The sequence below is a fragment of the Ursus arctos genome, unplaced genomic scaffold (assembly GCF_023065955.2).
Source record: "Ursus arctos isolate Adak ecotype North America unplaced genomic scaffold, UrsArc2.0 scaffold_18, whole genome shotgun sequence".
In the NCBI taxonomy this organism is placed as follows: Eukaryota; Metazoa; Chordata; class Mammalia; order Carnivora; family Ursidae; genus Ursus; species Ursus arctos.
In genome coordinates, this window is record NW_026622852.1 from 47,489,939 (window position 1) to 47,514,704 (window position 24,766).

Consider the following 24,766-nt stretch of genomic DNA (forward strand, 5'->3'; position numbering starts at 1 on the left):
AGGTACAGGGTGACCTGAGAGCATCTCTGGGAAGCATCTCACCTGGGGAGAGGATAGAATCAAGGCAGGCTTCTCAAAATATTTTCAAAACTAAGACCTGGAAGGTACAAAATAGGTCAGTAGGAGATAGAAGAAGAAAGTTCCAGACAGAGGTGTGAATAAAAGCCTGCAGGATGGGATGCCTGGGTGGCTCAGTCGGTTAAGCATCTGACTCTTGGCTTTGTCTCAGGTAGTCATCTCAGGGTTGTGAGATAGAGCCCCACATCTGGCACTGTGCTCAGCAGGGAGTCTTCTCATCCTTCTCCCTTCCCCTTTGCCCTTCCCTCTCTCTCTCCCTCTCTAAAATAAATAAAATCTTAAAAAAAAGAAGCAGCAGCAGCAGCAGCAGCAGCAGCTTGTAGGTAAGAAGAGGCATCACAAATCTCAAGAAGTGGGGTCACTTCAGAAAGGCTGTAGGGAGTGTACTTGAAAATGAGCCTGGAGAGGGATTTTGAGACCAAATCATGAAGATCTTTGTGAGTTTCATGTAAGTTTGGATGCTATCCTATCCATAGTAGGAAGCCTTGGAAGGATTTTTAAGATCACATAGTATTTTGCAGACCTACTTGCAGCACCCTTTAAAGTGTAATTACTAATATCAGATAAAATATTGCGTGTTTTTTAATAGGAGACCTGGAAAAAACCTTATTTACCAACATGCTAAGTGAATGAAATACTTGGAAGTAAAGTGTTGTTTGTTTTTTTTTTTTAAAGATTTATTTATTTATTAGAGAGCAAGCGCATGAGCATGTGCTAGAGAGCAGAGGTAGGGGCAGATGCACAGGGAGAGAATTTTCAAGCTGACTCCCCACTGAATTCGTGAAGCCCAGTACTGGGCCAGATCTCACAACCCTGAGATCACGACCTGAGCTGAAACCAAGAGTCGGACGCTTAATCGACTGAGCCACGCAGGTGCTCTGTAATGTGTTATCTTTTAAAATTGTTATCCAAATGATAATGCCTTCTTCCTTTTTGATATAAATCACTTGCTAGCTCAAGACTATCTTTTTCCCCCAAAACCATAGTGAATAGTTTTCAAAGTAGAATTGTACTTATATTATTCTAAGACATCTTCTGCTATTATTTGAGAAATATTCTTACCTTTCTTCAAGTAGAAAATATAATGATTAATAAACTATTAAATTTGTGTTGGCAGACGAGGTAGAAAGACTGGAAAGAGATCTGGAGAAGAAGATAATGGAAACTGAAGAGCTTAGGAGCGAGCAGACAAGGTTCCTTGAGGAAATTAAAAGTCAAGATAAATTGAACAAGTCACTGAAAGAGGAGGCCAGGTTACAAAAACAGAGCTACGTGGAGATGGAGAGTAACCTAAACACAAAAAATGAATTGGTAAGCCTGTGTTTTACATTGCTTTGACTATATTCTCTTGAAATAGAGAATTCTTTGCCCTTGGGGCTAAAAACAAAACTTCTTGACTATAGAATGGGGAAGATGTGGTTTAACAGAAATTTGTGCAGAAGTTTCTACAAATTGTAGCTGACCATGCACTGTGTGACATGGGTCCCCAAAGGACGAATACTATCTTGGGCTGCATTATGTGAGAAGTATGGTATCCAAAATAAAGGAGGACAGTGGAGCCCCACACTGAGGAGTCGGTCAGACTGCCCCTAGATGTTTGTATTTTATTTTTAACAACATTGTTGGTAAGACTATGCCTTGGCAAAAACTTTTAGAAGGCAAATTGGCAATATTATCCAAATTTAAAGGGACATACCCTATGTTCTATATATTAGAAACATTTTATATATTTAACATATAATAGTTATATATGATACACATTTCTAATACATTTTGTAGAAATTGTAGCAAGAATGTATTGGGGCGCCTGGGTGGCTCAGTCGTTAAGCATCTGCCTTTGGCTCAGGGCGTGATCCCAGAGTCCTGGGATCGAGCCCCACATTAAGCTCCTCCACTGGGAGCCTGCTTCTTCTTCTCCCACTCCCCTGCCTGTGTTCCCTTTCTCGCTGGCTGTCTCTCTCTCTGTGGAATGAATAAATACAATCTTAAAAAAAAAAAAAAAGAATGTATAAAGATATTGTATACCTACATATATACACATACATACATGGACATTCACTACAATATTGTTTATATTAGTAAAATACTGAAAATAGTGGAAATGTCCCTCAGTGGATATCCATCTGGAAGAATGATTGTGTTGCTATTAAAATGAGGTAGCGTTGTATGTCCTGATATGGAGGTATGTCTAATCCATATTGCTACGTGAGAAAAGCAAGCTGTGAAACCGTATATCAAGTATGATGCTATATAGGTAGTATATATAATAGTATAAGTGTATGTAGGGAAAAACGGTAGATATGTACCAAACTCTTGACAGTAGTTATTTCTGGGGAGTGGAATTATAAATAGCACTTTCAAATTGCCACTAATGTGTATCTGTAATGTTTAAATTTTATATAATTTGGCTTTATGGTTGAAAGAAGAAGAAAAGATATTTTAAAAGAGATTTAGACAGATTAGATAGCTTATAATCAGAAGTGCCAGACCCAGAGACTTCAGAGGCCTTGAGACCACACCCTATGAGGAGTGGCCAAAGTAACAGGGGTGTCCAGGCTGGAGAAAAGGAGATCTAGTGAGCTATGACCATTATCTTCAGAGAGTCAAAGGACGGTTTCATGGAAGAGGGACCAAAGTTATTGACCAGGGTCCCAGGCCATAAAATCAAGAAATGGCAAATAAATTTATAACAAAACAATTTTCCATTGAGTAATAAAGAAGAAATTTCTAGGGGTACCTGGGTGGCTCTGTCAGTTGAGCATCTGACACTTGATTTGGCTCAGGTCATGATCTCAAGGTCATGAGATGGAGCTCCACGCCCAGCATGGAGCCTGCTTAGAAAGAGAATCCTTTTTCTGACTCCTCCCCTAGCCCTCCCCCCCCTCCCCACCCCGCCACTGGCTCATGCATGTGCACTCTCTATTTTTTTTTATAATAATATTTTTTATTATATTATGTTAGTCACCATACAGTACATCCCTGGTTTTTGATGTAAAGTTCCATGATTCATTAGTGTGCACTCTAAAAAAAAAGAAGAAGAAATTTCTATTAACTGCCCTGAGACAATGTGATAATTCTGGAATGGGATTGCTGTCACTGAAACAGGCATATATGCTCAGGGCTTAGAGAAAAAATAAAAGACATTAGCTAGGGAGATGGACTAAATGATCTTAAAAGGCCTTTTCAACCCAGATAATCTGATTCTGTAAAATAATTAAGTTATTTTCCTTGAAGAAAAAAATAGCTGTTGCTACTCTTTTTTTTTTCTTTTGACAATTCTTTTTCTGATCTGTGGATAACTTAGAGAATCTGATTTCTCATATAACTAATGAAATCCTAGATAGTTCTCTTTCTTTTTGCACCCCCCCCCTTTCAAGATGGGGATTCTGGCTTGAATGACTTGATTTGTTGACAAGAATTCTGCTTAAGCACTTATGTTTTTTAGCAAGAAAAAAGCGTTTCCTTCTCTGTGTAGAGATGGAAATTGTTGCTTGAAATCTGAATACTTGACTGCCTCTTTCTTGAGCTCTTCTTTGACTGAGGAAAAAGATGATTTATACCAGGGGGAACATGATGAAAGACAGGGCAGCTTCCCCAGCTCTGTCAGTTAACTGTTCAGAACATTTGTGGGTTTCTTCATATGCCTCTTATTTGAAGGTATTTTTCAAATATGTCAGCCATATTCTGAAGGCATATTATATATGATGTTAATAATCCGATAATTATCAATAGTTTTATGTTATACATCTGTGGCTCTCTAGTCCATAATTCCATAATGATGAGTAATTAAATCATTGGAAACTTATGTGACAATCAGTTTTATTTTAGCAGTGAACTCTTTGGGCCACCACTTAACATTTGTATGTAAAATACAAGTATAGGGCACCTGGCTCAGTTGGTAGAGCGTACAACTCTTGATCTTGAGTTCAAGCCCCATTTTGGGTGTGGTGCCTACTTAAATAATAAGTTAAACTTAAAAAACAAAAGAAAATACAAATATAAAAGACAGTATTACTATGGTATTCCTTGGTATTTGTGAACATTTAATAAATTTTCCTGCGTTACTGATCTTTTTTATAATACAGAATCCATTTTTTATTACTAAGATAAAAGAACATTATAACTTCTATATGCGGACCCCCTGGTAAATGTTAGTTAACTCATTGAAAACCTGGGCAAGGGGTGCCTGGGTGGCTCAGTCCGTTGAATGTCTGCCTTTGGCTCAGGTTCCTGGGATCAAGCCCTGCAGGGCTCTCTGCTCAGTGGGAGGTCTGCTTCTTCCTCTCCAACTCCCCCTGCTTGTGCACGCGCTCTCTTTCTCTCTGTCAAATAAATAAAATCTAAAAAAAAAAGAAAAAGAAAAAAAAGAAAACCTGGGCAAAATGTTGTATCTTTTGACTTTGCGCTTTCCCCAAATTACGGATTATCATAGTTGCTAATTTTCTCTTTTTTCTACTAATAATGTTGATACGTTTGTGCTGTGAATAACTGTTTTATAAATTGTCAACAGTTTTTGCTGGGTTTATTTTCAGTAACTATTTTTGGTTAGAAGATATTGCTTTTCTTCATGTCATTGTTATTTTTATCATTAACCATTTAAAAACATATTGACATATGAAGTTAGTATATATTTATCGTGACAAATTTAGACAACACAAATGTATACAATAGAAAATGAAGGTCTCACTCTTTCCCTTCCCTATTCCCTGATGTTAATATATATCCTTTTTGTTTTCTACGCTTAAATGTATGCGTATATTTATATAATGTATATGTAATTAAATATATATACCTTTAAATATTTTGTGATAAAAAGAACCTTACTATATTTTTTAATTCTGCATCTTATTTTTTTTTACAAAATGGTATATATATCATAGCTCTCCAAGTTAAAAAACATACCCACACACATGTGCACACACAAATATACACACATAATCTTTTTTACTTTTTTCAAAGTTTATATTGTATTCCGTTATATGGATCCACAATAATTTATTTAACCTACTCTTATTGATGAATACTTAGGTTGCTTCCATTTTTTTTACTAGAAACAATACTACAGAGAAAATCTTTGTAAATATGTACTTATGCATTCATAATAGTAATTCCTTGGTATAAATCACTACAAGTTGGGGTGCCTGGCTGTCTCAGTCAGCAGAGCATGTAACTCTGAGTCTCAGGTTTGTGAGTTCAAGCCCCACTTTGGGGGTAGAGGTTACTAAAAAAAAAAAAAGAAAGAAATCACTACAAGTGGAATTACTGTGTAATTTGCATTTTAAATTTTGGTGAATATTAAAAGTGTATATCTGCTTTATATTTCTATAACAGTGAGTGAAAGAGCCCAATTCCCCACTTGAAATTATTATTTTAAACTTATAAATAGGATAGGAAAAAAGTGGAATCTCATTGCTTTAATTTCACTTTTTTTTTAGTTGTTGGGAGAGTTGAGTATTGCGTATGTATTTATTAGCTATTTTATATTTCTTCTTTAAATTTGTTTTTTCTTTTCTTAATCAACAGGCTATTTTTTATTTAAATTTAATTAATTAACATACAGTGTATTATTAGTTTCAGAGGTAGAGTTCAATGATTCATGAGTCTTGTATAACACCCAGGGCTCATACATCCCCATGCCCTCCTTAATGTCCATCACCCAGTTATCCCATCTTCCCAACCTCCTCCCCTCCAGCAGCCTTCACTTTTTAAATTCATTTACCTGTTTTTTCAGTATTCCAAAAGACTATTCTATGTTTCAAAAAGAATTCTGGATCTTATTCTAAGAGCCTGCATTTGAAAAATATTTTCCATTATCTTCTGCAGAATATCTGGTGATAATATCATCTACAGTTATATAATGTTTTCCAGTTTCAAAAAGTAACTCTTCACATAGTAGGTCATTTAACCTATAAAAGAAATGTAGTAACATTAAAGTAAAACTTCTGGTGCCATTCAAACTATAATAATCCCCCTCTCCTGCCACCAGTAAATATTAATTTAATTAACTTTAATGTTGATATTACTCTTTGTCTTTTTGCAAGTTATTTAACTCCGGTTTTTCAGTTTCCTCATTTTTAATATGAGGATGATTTACCTGTTCTGCCAGCCTCACAGAGTTGTGAGGACTAAACAAGGTAATGAATATGAAAATAATTTGAATTGAATTAAGCTAAGTAATGGAAGGTGGTAAATCTGTAGCATAGAAGGATGATAAAATGTGTGTCCATATAAGAGCGGTGCAGGTTCTAATAACATCTTCCTAAGGTAAGTTGTCAGTAAAGAGCAGCTTCTAGTACTACAGCTTAACTCTCCAAAGTTCTCCAGGTGATGGTCTCTGTTTGCTTTTTTCTCCTTTCAGCCCTTGTCTTGGTTTCTTGCAGAGCATTTTCTGCCGATTGTTTATTCTTCTTTAAAGGTAGTTCCTTCAGGGCTGAATTGCACACTATGTTTTTCATGGTTTGCATGATAACTTGAGTTAATATGCTTATGTACATCTTAAGTTTTGAAACTGGCTTGCCTTCTCAAGAAATGTGCTTGTGTGTGTATGTGTAATTTTTTTAATGGATGTGTACATACGACAGTGAATTTGAATGTGAGGGAAAGAATTTGTATCATTTTTCTGATCGGTAAATGTGTTAACTGCAGTCAACTCTTGATTATCCACAGCTAATACTGTAACCAGCCTACTTTCCAGGTCCTTCAACTCCTAATTTGCTCTCATTTATGCATTTCTTCAGCAGACATTTATTGAATACTTACTAAATGCTAAGCCTCGCACTATAAAAGACACAAAGGTAATTTTAAAATGCACAGAGTATATATGAGACCAGTCCATATGTTGTCCATGGTCCCAGTCACATATGCCTTTGTTTGGCCCTACTGCCAATGATCTTTGGGAAGAGAAACCTGAGATTAGCTTATGCTGTTGGTTGTGAGTTGCTTTCTTGAGATTCAGGGACTTAAAAGCATTCAGTGGAAGCATCAGTGTGGGTAATGTGCTGGACACCCTGCAGCAGGACATCAAAGGCAGCGTTGTAGAGTGTTAGATTTGAAATCAGGAGACTCGTAATGGAACTCTGCCTCTTCACTATGAGCTGCGCAATTGGGCAAGTTATTTAATCTCCTGGTGCAGCTTTTATCATTTCATAGGGTAGTTGTAAAGACTCAGTGAGCAGCACAGGTTCTGGCATATATGAGTACTTGATCGAGATTGCCTGTCATCCAGGTTAGCGTTACTTCCACTTGGATGGATAATCAGGAGATGACTGTAAGCTAAATCATGCACGAATTTGAGTTCCTGAGCCTTGTAAAATATTCATGTTTGTTTATGTTTTATTCTCTTTAGCTTGCATTTTCATATTAATGAAATTTTTTCTGCATGTTTTTTGTCTGGTATTTGTGATCCGATGCTGTCAAAAAAAAAAAAAAAAAGAAAAAGGCAAAAATCACTTAGTGGACCTTTGAAATGAACTCACAGGATTGGTTTAGTAGGAAGGGGGCTGATAGTGGTAGTTAATAAAATATTTAGCTTCTGCTACTAATCTAATATGTAACTTTTGACAAGACAGTTCACTGATCTACACTCAATTTCTTTATTTGTAATTCAAATAAATCAATAAATTAAATTAAATTCAAATAAATAAAATAAATTAAAATGATCTCTTTTCTTCTAGCTCCAAAAATTTCTAAGAATAAGTAAAAAGTTGTAATTACAGTAGAATTACTTTATTAAAAATTTAATATTATATATTGGGATCTGATTGACCTTATTTATATCCTTTATCCTCTATTACAAAGAATAATGTACAAAGATATACAGCAACAACAGTATAATTGAAATCAATCTCTTATTTTCATCCTTCTCACTCCTTCTTGTGATTCCTTTGTAATTAATCCCAAATATCATCTCTATCCATAATTTGAAGCTATCATTAACATTGCAGAGTAAGTTAAATAAATTAGTGTTAATTATTGAAAAATCAGGAAACAGATACTTAATAGAGTATTTAAAAATAATTGATACAGAATTATTTTCATGTTTGGATAAAGCAAATTTAAATGATCTTTAAATCTTTATTCACTGTATCCTGAAATAGCATATAAACTTCAAAGGTCTTTTACGTGATCTTTTATGAAGTGATAATTTTATATTGCATTCTTTGTAATACTTTAGAATGAAGATAAAATACTGTGACTGTTCTGCTATTTGCTGTGGGGTTTAAAACAATCTAATTATTAGTTATGATTAGAACTTGCCATGCCATTGTACCTTTATACTAACTTACTGACATTATATGTTGTTTCACATCAAATTGGGACTATAGCTAAAACAGAAGACCATGGAACTAATGCGAGCATGTCAGAAACAGTATGAGATGGAACAGGAATTGGCCTTTTATAAAATTGATGCCAAATTTGAGCCACTAAATTATTACCCATCAGAGGTGAGTTTAACTTTTATTTATTTATTTAGAGTTTAACATTTTAGTAATCCATAGTTAAAGCCAGCAGAGTGGAGTGGGGGAAGGCGGATGGTGAAAATATTTAAGAGACTATCAATAACCATTCCACTTTCTTGTTATGAGGGCATCAGCAGAGTAAACATATTTTGGTTGAGGGGCGCCTGGGTGGCACAGCAGTTAGGCGTCTGCCTTCGGCTCAGGGCGTGATCCCGGCGTTATGGGATCGAGCCCCACATCAGGCTCCTCCGCTATGAGCCTGCTTCTTCCTCTCCCACTCCCCCTGCTTGTGTTCCCTCTCTCGCTGGCTGTCTCTTAAAAAAAAAAAAAAAAAAAAAATTTTGGTTGAATCAGTGAATTTTTTGGTTCAGTAAGTTAGAGCAGCATCCAAAAGAGGTAAAAAGCCCCAAGACAATCTGTGATTCCAACCGATATCCTATTATTTCATAAAAAATTCAATTATTAAAATTTATTAGACTGAGATTTTACTTACATATCAGCTAAGAAACCAAAATAAAACACCTAAGTTTCTGATTTCAGAGATTAAGCAGTGTGATTAATCACATAACTGTAGGCAGTTCTTTACTCAACCAATCTAAACCCACTTTTTGGGGATAGGAGGAGGAATTCTTAGAGACCATTTTTTGTTTTAGTTCTTTTTTGGTATATTAAGAGTGAGGTAAAAAATGGCATGTATTTTTCAGCTTCGAGGCATGTAGGATTAATATTTAGGCAATTCTGTGATATGTTCTTCACTAATAAAATGAATAATGTCACTTGGCTACTTAGAAGTTACTTATTGAACTATAAATATTTATTTTGCTTTTAGTATGTCGAAATTGATAAAACCCCAGATGAAAGCCCTTACATTGGCAAATCCAGATACAAGAGAAATATGTTCACTACAGAGAGTTATATTATTGCAAATGCCCAGACAGTAAAGATCAAGAAGATGGAGCCAGATGAAGGGGAACAACCCAGAAACGAGCATGTGAACTTGAGAGCTCATACATCCCTGGACATACAACTGGAAGACAAAGAAAAAAAAATAAGTGCAGGTTAACAAAAGTTATTTTTAAATTATTTTAAGAATTTAATCTTTCAAAAAGATTGAATATATAGACAAATTTTGTTTTATAATTCTTTTCATTAAACATGCTGAAGGCACTTAATTATATTGTTTACAAGAAAAGCCTAAAAAAAAAAGTAGTGATTCATTGAGCAAATCAGTTTTTAATGATTCCTGTTATGGTTGAGAATGGGGTTCTTGACAGTAATTCGGTGGCAGCATATCCAGGGGATCCAAGAATGCTTAAATCTTGACCCTGGTAGAAATTTGAGATTTCAGCATTTTTCTTGTGTTTGTGTTCATGGTTTTTAAATTTGCAGCACAAACTCGACTATCAGAACTACACGATGAAATAGAAAAGGCGGAACAACAAATTTTAAAAGCTACTGAAGAATTTAAACAGCTGGAAGAAGCTATACAACTTAAAAAAGTACGTAAAAGCCAAGTAGCAATGCAGGAGGAAGTGAAAAAAATGAAATGGGTTTTCTCCCTTCATAACCTTGTTAAACAAATTTTAAAATCAGTGCTGCCTAATTAATTACAAAGTAACAATTTTCAGCGTCAGCTGTGGTTCTAGTATTTTTCAGTTACATTTTCCTTCCATTCATAATGACATCCTATTAACATTTTATAAAGCATGCAGAAATAAATTACTTATAATTTATGTAAAAAGAGGTGTTCAGTCTACTCTATTATGAAAGTGTCTACTTTACCCAGGGAGGTTGATGCTTCCTGTTATATCTGTTCTAATTTAATTAAGCACTACCCACCTTTAAGATCCTGGGACCTAGATTAAGAGTCAGAAGACATCTATACTATACATGAACATTATCAAACACAAGCAACAAAAATGAAATGATATAAAATATGGTGAACAAAAAGAGGGAGGTGTTATACTCTCAGAAATTACCAAAGTCTGTCATGAAGAAATAAGCAGCTCAAATCCATGATGTAATTGCATGAGGAATAGGGAAGTATCTTGACACTTTTCAAGTGTGTAAAGGTTTTAGTTATTTGCAACTTTTAAAAATCAGTATTTCAGAATTATGTTGGTAACTGCATTCATACTATAGTAGGTAAAACAAGAATGTGAAGTCCAAATTGTAGATTCTTTCAAAAGATACACTATATTTTGATTTTAAAATTATATAGTAACTAGAAATTGTTTCGAGTTTATTGGAAGCTTACTATATGCTAGTCCCTGATTGGGCTGGGCCCTGAGTGATGAATAAAACAGGTATATTTCCCTCCCACGTGGACAGGATATAATAGGCAATGAACAAATATAAAAAAAAAAAAGTAAAAAGGAAATATAGTTAAACAACATGTATGTTGTAGGAAAAAATAGAAAGTTAGGAGAGGCAATAAAAAGGCTATAATTTAGATTGTGGAGCCACAAAGGCCTCTCCGAGGAGGTGACATTTGGGCTGAAACCCAAAATGTGAAGGATCCAGCAAGGCAGCATTAGGGGATCAAGTATTCCAGGCAGAGGTGACAGCAGGTGCAAAGACCTGCACACTAAAGATTTCTCTGCTGAGGGATGGAGAGTGTGTGGAAGATGAGGTCAAAGATTATGCCAGACTTCATAGGCTGTCCTATGGTAGAGAGTAAGGCATTTGAATTTTAGTCTGAAGGTAATGGGAAGCTTTTGAAGGACATTAGATAGTAGAATGGCTGATCCTATTTGTATTTTTATAAGGTCACTTTGGCTACTGCTTGAGAGGGAAATGGGGTGAAGGAGATGGAAAGAATGGAGATGGGTGAATCTCCTATGGGACTGTTGTTCAGTACAGGCAAGAGATGGTAATGGCTTGGACTAGGGGGGCGATGGTGGATGTAGAGGGAAATAAACTGGTTCTGCAGAATTTGGAAGGTGAACTGATCAGACTTAAAAATGGATTGAGGGGTGCCTGGCTGGTTCAGTTGGAGGAACATTCGACTCTTGATCTTGGGGTCATGAGTTCAAGCCCCACATGGGGTGCAGAGATTACTTAAATAAAAACTTAAATGGATTGAAAGTGGGAGATGAGGTAGAGGGAGCCATCAAGAATGATTTTAATAATTAAAAAAATGTTTTACAATAATGTTGACCAAAGCTTATATAGATAGATCGATAGATGTAAATAATATACATAATTTTTAAATAAATGGATGCTTACAAAATGTGCTTGAAAAAAGTTATTTTATATGAGTACATATAAGCCTAAATTTTTCATTACGCTATTAATTTGCTTGACATCCTTAACAAGGGTAAGTGCTATATAAAGTCGACTATTAATATTGTGGTTATTATTATTAATAATTTACAAGTTGCTTATACTAGAATGACAACTTCATTTTTACCTGCTCTTATGAGTTTTCATAAACTTTTATAAAATAAGATTTTCTACATGTAATAAGCATAAAAGTATAAGATATGAGTGGAATGCCTAGATGACTTTTACATTTTACTTCTATTAAAAAAACTGGTAGAACACAGAATACCTTTTTAAATTTTAGAAGTTTTCTTTAAATTAGTAAATCACTGTTGCTATCCTCTGTTAATTGTTTGTTGGGTTTGGGGGGATTAGATTTCAGAATCGGAGAAAGACCTTCTCTTCAAGCAGTTGAGTGGTAGGATACAGCTTCTCAATAAATTACGCCAAGAAGCTATGGATTTAGAAACACAGATGGAAAAGCAAAGGCAAGAAATAGATGAAAAGCAGAATGAGATCAAGGACCTGCAAATAGCCATAGATAGCCTGGATTCCAGAGACCCAAAACATGTAAGTAAATGAAGAGATTTTTGGCTTGTTCTATAGGGACGGGAGTATCATTCCATCTAGAAATTATGTCTCCTCATTTTTAGCCGCAGAGTTCTTTCTGAAAGTCTTTTAGTTTGATGCACAAATTTGAGTGATACATATGTTTATGTATGCATGTATCATATATATCTGTATGTGTATTATATATCCATATGTCTGTATGTACATAACATGTGTATATATACTTATATAGAGAAGTATAGATATCTCTGGTTGAAAACAAAACCTAAGGTTTGAAGGAGATAGCGTTCAGTAGAATGGTACACTTATTTTGTTTAAGTGGCTGAATATCATATTTCAGATCAAGAGAAACGTGCTCCATGGTGCTGTCCAAACCTCTCACCCTTTCTCTTTTCTTTGTTTTCTTAAGAGCAAAGTAGTGAGATGGGAGAGCTAAGAGGGGTTTAGAGGCTTTTCTCTACCTCTTCTTTAATCCTTTATGCAAATATTACACTAAAGCTATTTGTTGTTTCATATTGTTTTGTTTTGTCCTTAAAAAGCAAACATTTCTCTAGGGCGTGTCTTCCTAAAATGTAGCCAGAGGTGGTCAGGGGGCTGCATGATGGAGAGTTAGGTTCTTGTCTCTGAGAAGTCTTACTAATGGCTTACATTTTACCCAATATTTGTAAAAATATTAGTAAAAATACTAACTGCATATTTCACTGCTATACTTTGAAAAATTTTATTTTTTAAAAGAAGTTCGAAGTCTCTGATTCAAGAGAGATCATAGAATTTAGCATGGTAAGGACAATGCACTATCATTACTTTAAATATTTGTCAAGTTATTTGATTATCCCTTTAAACATTTAATAAAATATCGTCGGTAAATTTTTTTGCAGGCCAGCTAATTTTGAAGGTAACCTTATGATTCACAGAAATGAGGTCTTTTCTAACAAAAGCTTAAGACTAAGTATTAAAATTGAAACTAAAAGAGGACTTGATTAAAGAATTTTCATTACATGAAAAATTAGATTTTACATAATGTGTAATATGGTCAATAATATCTTGCCCTATTGCATTAATTTGTTTGGAAGTCCGCCACCCTATGTAAGGGTCCTAAGGACAGGAACTATATCCTACTGTTTGTTACCTGTATTCCCAGGGGCCAGCCCTATGTTTATGAGTGTTTGTATCTGGGAAGGTAGGAAGGAACCCAGCCTATACGCACTATCCAAAGCTCCTTTGCTGCTTCCTCCACTTCTGTGGTCTATGAGTCTTATTAGAACCTAGATTGTATGTTTGCTTTTAACAAATGACTTTGATATTCTTGGCAGACAGGGAGTCTAATCCTCATGGATTTCTATAAAGAATTACATACAGAAAGGAGTTAAATGAGAAGCAGGAATGGCATCCACATTTTGAAGGTAGTCAGTCTCTGTTAGTGGAGATGAAACATACAAACCTAATTTAAGATTCCTTTTTGGGTATTGTTAAAACGACTAAGGGTTCATTTTTAAGGTTACAGCTTTAGTCAAAGCAACAGAGGGTGTGTCTTTAATTTGTTCACCCAGAGGGAGCATCTTTTTCTAGTTTGCACAAAGTCACCTTCTTGGCTGTTGTTAGGCTCGTGTTAGGCATCACATTCTACAAAATGTGAACATTTTAGCAAAAGGGAAAGAACCAAAAGTGGGATCCCTGCATATTTTTCTATAGATGGAGACAGACTTTTATTCAGTTAACTTTTATTATCTAATCAGATAAAGTGCCTTTCTGAATATCAAATAGAATTTAAAAGTAAAAGCTTGAGAGATTAGAAAATATTATGTGACTCTGAGATATGGTGGAGAACAAAACATTAAGTGCCAGTGAAGTCTTCCATGATGCTAGGGTTTTTGCATATACTGGTGAGGAACTTCATCACAACATCCAAAGAATTGGTGGCTTTTTTTTTTTTTAATTTGCAGAAGATGAAAATGTGATTTTAAAAGATTAAGTGATTTCCTAAGTTCACCCTTTTAGGAAGAGGCTGAGCCCATGCTGTGCTACTGCAGTGACCCTTTCGCCACAAGGCAATTAAAGGTCTACAGAGATTAATTATTTTTAAAATTAGCTCAGAGCCAAACCAGTCAAGTTGTCAACAAACAGAAGCATTTAACTAGGTTTCAAAAGGAAGAAGTACTATTTAAAAATCAAATCCCATTTTAGCTGTAAAAAATGTACGTAGCTAGAGGCAGAAACACCACAGCAACACACATAATAAAGGAAGATTTGTGTTGCTCTTCGCTACCTGGCAATGCCGTGTGGGAGCGGAAGGTAGTAACTGTTCTCTGTGGGGAATCAGCCTGCAATAATCTGCAAAGGTTGTGCGTGATTGGCCCTTGGGAGCTTCCTGTGTTGTGATTTAAAGCACGGAGGGTGGGGCCTGCCTACAGAGGCTGCTCGTGATTGGACGGGCTGGGCTGCCGCTCACTCTCCGCCAGGAATGTGGTTTGAAGCTCAGGGAAGTTACTGAGGCTTGGAGGCGCTTACAAAAATGTGGCTGTCAGAGAGGGAAGTGCACGTGAATTTGAAAACAGCTTTAGAAAGCGCTCCGCCTACAATTTCCCTGTTCTCAACGGCTCAGTTTTAACAGGACACATTTTAAGTTAAGGTATGATGATTTTCTCTCTCTTTGTGCAAAAGACTTGAATGGAGGAGGAGTCAGAGATGTAAGTTCCTGTTTTTACAACTCGTTTGTGAGCTCCATGGTCGTGAAAATCGCAGAATGTTCTTTTGCTCCCATGTGCTTAATGCAGATCATTGGCATATTGAGCCTTTTTTGGTTCCTGCGTGTAAAGAGATTTCAGTGGCATTTTTAATGGTGAATTTTAAAAGTTTAATGATGGAGACATGAAGGCAGGAGTTGTTTTTTGCTTTTTGGGTTTTTTAAAAAATTCTCTCGTGAGCCATAAAAATCCTAAATTTACTTATAATTTAAGCTGTTATCTGCAGTTTCCTTCCCAGAAAGATTTCAGATGCGTATTTGGGGAGGGCAGGGAAAGAAGAGTTTTGAAAATCCCATCAGGTTTTACAGTAGTAAAACAAAAACGTTCTGAAAAGGCTGTCATTCACTTGTTCTTTAAAAATGAAGGGACTTTCTTTCTTATCTTTGGAGGCAGCAGAACATCTAAAATATTCTTTTATAAATCATGGCTATTAGACTTGAGAGCTCGGAGTTGGTTCTGACTGTGATAGAGTCCTTTCTCCTGATAACTTTCTCTTGGTTTATTGTTCTGTTCCTCTGATCCTGTGGGGGCTAACTTGAGCCTTGAGGGTGTGAATGAGGGAATTATTTTGTCTCCACAGGAACAGTTGCTTCTGAAGAGATCTGGGCAGGCCATTGGTGGATCTGAGATTCAGTTTTCTCACATGTAAAAGGAAGGGTTAAACTAGACCATTGGTTCTCAGGTTTTTTCCCTTGAGCATGCCTGAAAATACAATCTAGTCTTTTCAGTTTACAGCAGCTCCCGAATGCATGGCTGTCAGGGTGTGAGTGGGTGCGTGAGTATGGGAAAGCTCTGTTTTCCACCAGGGGCATATGTCGAAATAGAGGAGTGTGCCTCTGGAGGGCCCTCCGTCTTGAGAATCACGGGGCTGAATGGTCTTGAGGTTTCTCTCAGCCCCCAGTTTATTGAACTGAAAAATAAAATGTTTCTTTGTATAAGGAATTGAAAATAAACCTCAATTCCAAGTATTTCTTCCGTGTCTCTATTTTTCCCCAAGACACCTTTTTTTAAAAAGTACATTTAATGTGCTTTTTTGATTAAAAGGATATGATTATAAATTTTTTAAAATATTAAACATATAAAAAAGAAAAAATCTCCTGTTACCTTTCCACCCAGATAGAATTCTTTTTAAACATTTTTTTTTTTAAGATTTTATTTATTTGACAGCACAAGCAGGGGGAGCAGCAGGCAAAGGGAGGTGGAGAAGTGGGCTCCATCCCAGGATCCTGGGATCATGACCTGAGCCAGAGGCAGACGCTTGACCAACTGAGCCACCCAGGCGCCCCCCAGATATAATTCTTGTTAACATTTTGGAATATAGTAATTTTCTATGGATATGTGTATATGTAATTAACTTTTTTGAAGCCTTGTTAAAAGACATATTCAGTGCCAGGAATATTGAACTTGGCTATATTACCTAGTAGGTGTGCCCTTGGAAAAATCATTTAAATTTAACCTCCTTGATTTTCAGTTGGTATATCTATGAAATGGAGATGATTTCCAGATCAAGTTATCATGAGGTTTAAATGAAAACTACCTGTGTGAAGTCAACACGGAGCCTGACACAGATAGACTCAAATTGTTACATTTTACTTTCCATTCTTCCTTTAGAAATGTTAAGCATATTATTATTTTTAAAAGAGTTTAAGAGACTCAGGATTTTGTTGATTTCTTTTTCTTTTCAATTCAGTGCCATATGAAGGCTCAGAAAAGAGGTAAAGAACAACAACTTGACATTATGAACAAGCAGTACAAACAACTTGAAAGCCGTTTGGATGAGATACTTTCTAGAATTGCCAAAGAAACCGAAGAGATTAAAGACCTTGAACAACAGCTTACTGAAGGTGAGAATTTAAGTATGATTTAAGGTAAATTTATTGAAATTTAAACATTTAAGATGTTTTAGTATTAACAAAAGACAACACCCAGGCAGGCATTAATCCAGCTATTGGCTGAATATGCTTCAGCTGTTCATACCAGTGTTTGATAGGGAAATATTTGCAAAGTACCCAAAAATGTTTACAAAAAGTAAAACATTTTTCCAGTTTTAGTTTTGCATTGATTTCCAAGTGAGTGAGGTCATTGCATTCAGTAGGCAAGAAGTCAGTACATGTTCATGATGAACCCTGGCATGTCACTGTCTTCTTCCAAAGCATACAATCCTTTCAGGAACAAAGAGGCCATTGACACCAGGGCATTCAGTGTCTAGTTCTAAGGAGAGTGTGGAAAGAATGTTAGGATCCACTTTGCAATGCAGATTTAGATTGTGACATTGCTGTACTAGTGAAAGAGGAAGATAATATAGGTCATAGTGGTGAGGGCCTGGGATGGGGTAAAAAGAGCCCAGTTCCCATTTTGCCATTATCAGCTGTGTGACCTGGGACGACTTATTTCTAACTCCATCATTAGTTGTTGGGAAGATTAAATGAGGTGGTGTTTATAAAATGCCTGGCACATAGTAGGTACCCAGTACATGGTTTGGGTTTTCTTGTAAGTCTTCAGGTTACACGTTTGTGCTGCCAGTCTTGGATTAGTCTTGTACGTTGAGTGGTTTTGTTTTGTGTATCTAGCAGCAAGGACTCATGGTTCTGTTGAACAGTTTTCATTATTTTATTTGGAAATTTATTTGGAAAAGTTTAGTTTCATTATTTTATTTTAAACTTTTTACAGCCTGAATTGAACATTTTATAAGCAATGCCCACTGAATATACTGTTTTATTGTTAGTTAATTAATACTACTGTACTATGGATAATAGAGGGAAGAAAGATCATTATGTCTTGAAAAGGAAAAACAAGATGGTACAAAATCATTGAAAGCTTAGAATTTCTTTCTTAGCCAGTAACAAATAACTAAAGAGACTAAATGCAGTAATTATATATCTTGAAAGCATTTTCTTATATACATTATCACCTTGCCTTTTTCCATTTTGCTTAGGACAAATAGCAGCAAACGAAGCCCTGAAGAAGGATTTAGAAAGTGTCATCAGTGGGTTGCAAGAATACCTGGAGACTGTCAAAGGCCAGGCCGCTCAGGCCCAGAGTGAGTGCAGAAAGCTACAGGATGAGAAAGAGACATTGCTGCAGAGATTGAGTGAGGTCGAGCAGGAGAGGGACCAACTGGAAATAGTGGCCATAGATGCAGAAAATATGAGGAAGGTATGATTTGTTTTTTTCTTGCCTGTTTCCTCAGCCTCAGAAGTAGGTGATGCCCAAATTAAGTTAGTTAAAGAAGTTAGCAACCGTGTAATTGGAAGTAACAAAAAGTATTAATGGCCATTTAATGGCGTTTTTCTCTTTAGTTGTGAAACACTAGGAATCATTATTTTTCCCCTACTAAGAAAAGGAAGATTATTCTGAGTTTTTATCCCTGAAGGGTGTTGTTATCAAAGAACTCTAAAAAATATGCAATTTAGTTATTACAGTTGCTGTATTAAGTGTTCGTATTTTGTTATTTGTGCAGAATTAAGCACAACATACTTGTCTTATTCTTGTTGTTATTCACAATTTTAACTTTATTTTACGAAACAAGACACAGTATTCTAAACAATACCCTTCCATACCTGGCTTGTTGCCGTTCATTTGGAGATTTCACTTGATCTCTTTTACGTTTTAGTTGTTTGACAAAATTTATCATGCATGAGAACCTGGATTCCCAAATTTCATGCCCAGTAGGACTTGCTATGGAAGTTTGAATTCATATATTTAATATTATGAAAATTCTCAGGCAGATAAAAATGTCAAAAATTATGTTTAACACCATGTACTCTCAACTCAGCTTAAGAAATAAAACATTGCAGATATATATGAAACCCTCTGCATACCTCCACATAGAGGTAACAGAATCTTAAATATAGTTATTTCCCCGCACCTCTTTTATTATATATGTAGCCATCCACAAGCAATATGTAGCATTGTTTTGCATAATTTTAAGATTTATATTAAAGATATCACAGAGTGCATATTCTTTGGCCACTTTTTTCTTCCTTTCTGTTTCTGTTTTGGGGAATTATACGCATCCATACTTATAGCTCTAGTTTGCTTATTTTTATTAGTGTATATAGCATTCCATTATAGGTACTACCACAAATTTATTACTTACTCATTCTTCTCGTGGAGGACGTTTTGGTGGTTTCCGGTCTTTTGCTATTACAGTGTTGAGTGTAACATCCTTGCACACATCTTGGGCACGGGGACTATGTTCAAGATTGAAACTCTTAAGTCAGAGGGTGTGTGCCCCCCTTAACTTCACTAGACACTGTCAGATTACCATCCATAGGGATTCAGTCAGTTTCTACTCAACCAGCAATGTGAGCACCACCACTCTACCACATCCTTGCCAACACCTTAGTGTTATCTGACTTTTACTTTTTTAAGCTTTTATTTTGAAATAACTTTAAATTTACAGGAGAGTTGCAAGAATCATACAAATAACACTGTACCGTGCATTCAGAATCATCAATTAATATTTTGCTATATTTGTTTTCTCTTTCCTATATAGTTTTTACATGTTTTTATATAAAATTTTTTGTAACCACTGAAGAATTAGTTGTAGACATCACCCTTAGCTCCTAAATATTTCATCATGTGTTTCCTAGGAACAGGGACATTTTCTAACATAGAGTATCTAACACAGAATAATTATCACATTCTGGAAATTTAACATTTTGTCAGTCTTGGTGTTGCCAGTCTGCTGAGTTTGAAATGGTATTTTTTTATTATGAAAATTTTACATTTATAGGGAATGTTAAAAGAATAGTTCAGTGAATATGTGTTCTCCTAGATTAAAAAAATATTTTGCTGTATTTATTTTTTTTTCTCCTTGAGTAATTTGAAAGTTGCAAGCATCAAGACATCAACCCTTAAGTACACATCTCTTAAAAATCAGGACATTTTCCTCCATCACAACAATACCATTATTATACCTAGAAAAATTAATAGTAATTCCCTTATGTCATCTAATATCTGAACCGTATTCAAGTTTTCCCACTTGTGCCAAGAATGTCTTTTGTAGCTGTGTGTGTGGGTGTGTGTGTAGAGATCAGGCTAGTCAGCCTGTAGAGTGTCCCACATTCTGAATTTGTCTGTTGTTTTCTCATGGTTTGTTTAAATTGTTCCTCTGTGCTCCATGTAAACTCATATCTTGTTTTATAACTGCTTTTTCCCTGGATTACTGAAGACATTGAGCACCTTCCCTTTGTTTATTTGCTATTCAGGCTTCCTCTTCAGTGAATTCCCTTTTCATATTTTGTGTCCCTTTTTCTATTGGATTGTCTGTCTTTTTCTTAATGATTTTTAGGAGTCTTTATATATTCTGGACGTTTGTTGATTATAAGTGGAATTTGCATTTTGCACAAGCAACCCAAATAATTCAGACGCCAAGTGGTTTTTGGACCACTGCTGAGAATCCCTTCTATAGACGTTCTCATCACAGGATCCTCCTCTTTAATTTAGAATAGTCTGATCAAGTTCTTCATGATCCCAAATAAATAGATAAAAGCTGAAATAATCATAAAAAACCGACGAACTAAAATGAATCAGAACTGTGGTATGCTAATCAATACGTACTTATATTCTCGTCAGCACTCATTCAAGTTCATCTATCATCCTCAATTAAATTAGAGAGTGCTAATCCAATTTTGTTCTTCTAATAAGTGAACGTGCTGTGGTTTAATAGAAAGGGTGTGGGTTTTGGAGTCAGATCTGGGTTCATATCCTATCTTTTTTAAGCTACACAGCCCTGTGCAGTTTACTTAGATAGTCATTCTCCAGTTCCTCTTCTGTAAAATGGGGATAATACTGTGCCTTACACAGTTGTTGTGAAGATAGGATGAAAGAATAAATATGAAAACATTTATTCCGGTGACTGATGGAAAACAGGCCTTATATTTTATCCCCCCCTCTCTTTTCTTCTTATGTATTCAGACACGTTTAAAGTTTCACACAGCTGATTACTTTGGAAAACATGTTGGTAGCACACTGATTTTTCTGATTACGTTTAGTCAGGATTTTGTTTTCCAACCTGGATATGCATAGCCTGCAGCTTCCTCGTATTGCTAATGAAAACTTTCTGTGCCAGGCCAGCATTGGCTGGCCATTTGGTTCACGGTGCTCCAGTTACTTATAATGACTTGCAGATGCGTATGCAGAACAGGGAGGGTTCCATAAACGTACTGAATCCTTACAGGAGCTCGCAGAACTGGAGAGTGCCCTCCAGGAGCAGCATGAGGTGAATGTGTCCCTGCAGCAGACCCAGGGAGATCTCAGTGCCTATGAGGCTGAGCTAGAGGCTCAGCTGAAAGTACGGGATGCTGAGGCCAACCAGCTCAGGGAGGAGTTGGAAGAACTTAGAAGGTTCAGCCAGGTGAGTAGGTGCATAAAGCCATCTAGAATGCGAGGCCTGTGGCCTTAACATACCAGCCTTTCTTTAATGTTAGATGAACCATTTTTTAATAGAATATATGTGGAATGATGGGAAGAGTACATTTTTGGAGTCAGGTGTTCTGAGTTCAAATATTGCCCCTGTGAGCCCCTGTGTGAGCATGCAAATCACTTCATAGCTCTTGAGCCTCTGAGAAATGCCTCCTTGTCTGTAAAATGGGTTATCGTGAAGATAAGGGCAATATTGGGCATGAAAGCACGTAGCAGTTGGTATTCAATAAATTCTAGTTTTTCTTTCTCAAAACAAGGTTAAGAGACCTCTTTTAAGTTAGTGTTATATTTTATTTTGCTACTTTCTATTTTGGTTGGATAAAGTATCCACTTGTTTAGATTGTACTTGCAAATTAGAGAAATAATTATTCATCCAATAACCACTTACTGTCTGGCCACTGAGGGCAGGTGCTATGGACGGTGCAGTGAACAGCACAGACACGGTCACTGTCCTTGTGGAGCTGGCAGTCCAGCAGTGAGACAGGTGTGGGAGAAAGAAAGGGATAGTGTTCTGTAGCGGGAGAGGTGTGGTTAGGGAAGACAGCCTTAAAGAAATATTGCAGCAGAGACTCAAAGGATGAGTTGGATTTTGCTGTGCAGAAGGAGCAGGGGTGAAAAGGGTAGGGGTAAAGAATGAGTGTTCTAGGCTGACACGAGGAGAAGAAGCATAGTGCATTTGAAGTGCTGAAAGTATGCCTCTTGGATGCCAGGAGCGAGAAGAAGAGTAGGAAAGAGGAAGAGAGAGAAAGAGGGGCAGACAGGGGCCCGTTACAGCATATTCTTTATCAAATTAAAAATTAATTTTGTTTAGCTATAATTCACACGGGCTGCATCCTTCTCCAGGAAGCCCACCGTGACCTTCCCTCTTGTGCCTGCTGGAAATCTGGGTTCAGGATCCTACTTTAGTTTTCCTGTGGCCTGTGCTCAAAGCATTTTAGATTTTTAGATCTAAAATTTGTAGATCAGCTTAAATTGCCCATCTCTCCTGCCAGACTCGGAGCACAGTGAATACCTAGATTGTATATGCCTGTTTCTGTCTCAGTGCCTGGCACATAGAAGGGGCCAGTATGTACTTATTGGATGAAAGTGAAATAAAATAAGATAGTTTGAATCCCAGGAATGTATATAAAATAGCATTCATGTGACTAGAAAAGGAAATAAAAATAGGTCATGCTTATTGTAGTAATTAATTTGTATCCCTTATCAGATATCAAATGACCACCTGACAGTTGTCAAGATTATATTTCTCAAGAGTATCAAGTTTTACAAAACTATAGTTGGTAAGATCAGAGTATAAAAAAATAGGAAATTGGGGGGAAAACCATTAAGATAACAGTAAATACAGATTTCTAAATAATAAGAAATAAAATTTCTACATGGCATCTCATTTCAAATAAATTCTCCTAAGTTTTCAAGCCAGCCTTTACTAGCTTGAAATCTATTGTCCTTTGTATTCCCATGGTCCTTTTTTTTCCTCGTAAGTCTTGACAAAAATATTATAACATCCTGGCCTTTTCGCAGATTTACTTGGTATTAAGAGGGATATTCCCCTTCTTGGGAGGAACACTACCAGCATTGGTCTTCAAGCCATATATTGAGAATATGGAGCTTAACAGATCTCTCTCTGATCTTCAGATCTCTAATTGGTATACTTTAGCTGTATGAAATCACTTGTGAAGCTTATTAAATGCAGATTCCTATCCCCCCACCCCCGCCAGAGCTTCTGGCCCATTGAGGCTGAGATGTAACCTGGGCATCTGCATTATTAACAAGCACACCGAGTGATTTGGTACAGGTATTTGAGGACCACAGTTTGAGAAATATTGGGCTAAGGGAAGGAAAAGCAGTAACTGCTGAATCACTCACAGAACTTTTAAAGGTAGGTACTTGGGCCCACCCCTGAGAGTCTAATTTGGTATATCTGAGCTGAGCTGATTCTCATGTTGACTGTTAAGTATTAATGGTTGAAGGAGGCATATGAAAAAGATTAACTTGGGCTTTGAAATTTCAACATATAAACATAAAACCGCGTTATTATAAAACCATAGCTATCAAGGGAATGTGTATGTATATGAATGTATTTAGGCCTTTTAGATGAAAAAAAGTGTTGCTGTTTATGTTTTCCTGTCGTTGCTTCCCATGGCAATAGTTAGAACAATCGGCCCTTCAAGCGGAACTAGAGAAGGAAAAGCAAGCCCTCAGGAATGCCGTCAGAAAAGCCCAGCTCTCAGAAGGGAAGGACCAAGAAAATAGTGAGCTCCGCACACAACTCAAACAGCTGCAGGTAGAGACATGTCTGTCCAGGATATATTCTTACTTGGGACACCCTCAGTGTGTTTAGTCAGACACTTAACCTGCTCCAGCCTGTGGTAAGCAACTTGAATTATTAGAAAGGAAAGATTCTGGATGGGATAGTACCGTAGCCTCTGTTCCCTTGTGAGCCCATCGCTGTAAGATTATTAACACACACATCTTTTGTGTTGTTCTCGTGGAGCCAGTGTCGGGAGTACACAGCAAGTGCTGTATAAATGAACAGGGGAAAGCAATACCTGACGTTTCCCTGAGAAGCAGATTTGTCACCATACTGAGCCAGAAGGATCAGATTGATGCATTCTTCTTCCACTGAAATATCTTTGTAATTATCCAGGAATTTAACTAGAGTGGGTTGCAGAACTTCTTAACCGTAAACAGTTTTCACAATCCCCTCAGAAAGGATGCTGTTACAAATGCAGTCATGGGGCGCCTGAGGGGCTCAGTCGGTTGAGAGTCCTGCTCTTGGTTTCAGCTCAGGTCATGATCTCGAGGTCATGGGATTGAGCCCTGGGGTTATGGGGTCAAGCCCCACATCATGTCGGGCTCCCCACTTAGTGGGAAGTCTGCTTCCCCTCTCCCTTTGCCCCTCTCCCCCGCTTGTGTGTGCGCACACATGCATTCTCTCTCTCTCTCAAATAAAATAAGTCTTTAAAAAAAATGCAGTCATTTTACATCTGTGGCAGTTTGCTTTGGCAGAGTATTTTTACTGCCGCTGTCATAATCTGCCTAACAGACTGCCAGAGAAGCAGGTGGACAGGACTTTCCAGATAATTAAGCTCTCAGAGAGCACAGATGTCTGAGCAAACAAGTACCTGGATCCACACTCAGGTTTCAGTCTGTGAGGCCAACGGCCACTTGGCTGGCTGAGGTGGCATGTGTTATATGCTTGGTTATATGCTGTGGTTTTAG

The 24,766-nt window shown here is 36.7% G+C and overlaps 1 protein-coding gene across 4 annotated transcripts in view; it reads left to right on the plus strand.

Moving 5' to 3' along the window:
* Positions 1 to 24,766, plus strand: part of CNTRL (centriolin) — an 81,488-nt gene that overhangs the window by 17,131 nt on the left and 39,591 nt on the right. Inside the window, exons 7-16 of one of the 4 annotated variants that reach the window (XM_044389563.3) lie at positions 1,196 to 1,389; positions 6,437 to 6,493; positions 8,403 to 8,522; positions 9,367 to 9,595; positions 9,927 to 10,036; positions 12,177 to 12,371; positions 16,806 to 16,959; positions 18,051 to 18,271; positions 21,300 to 21,476; positions 23,694 to 23,828. In XM_044389563.3, the coding sequence (XP_044245498.2) occupies positions 1,196 to 1,389; positions 6,437 to 6,493; positions 8,403 to 8,522; positions 9,367 to 9,595; positions 9,927 to 10,036; positions 12,177 to 12,371; positions 16,806 to 16,959; positions 18,051 to 18,271; positions 21,300 to 21,476; positions 23,694 to 23,828 (1,592 nt within the window). Of the gene's footprint in view, positions 1 to 1,195; positions 1,390 to 6,436; positions 6,494 to 8,402; positions 8,523 to 9,366; positions 9,596 to 9,926; positions 10,037 to 12,176; positions 12,372 to 14,354; positions 15,001 to 16,805; positions 16,960 to 18,050; positions 18,272 to 21,299; positions 21,477 to 23,693; positions 23,829 to 24,766 lie in introns of those variants that run through there. The other 3 variants (XM_026513881.4, XM_057313729.1, XM_026513884.4) reach the window with 3 other exon arrangements.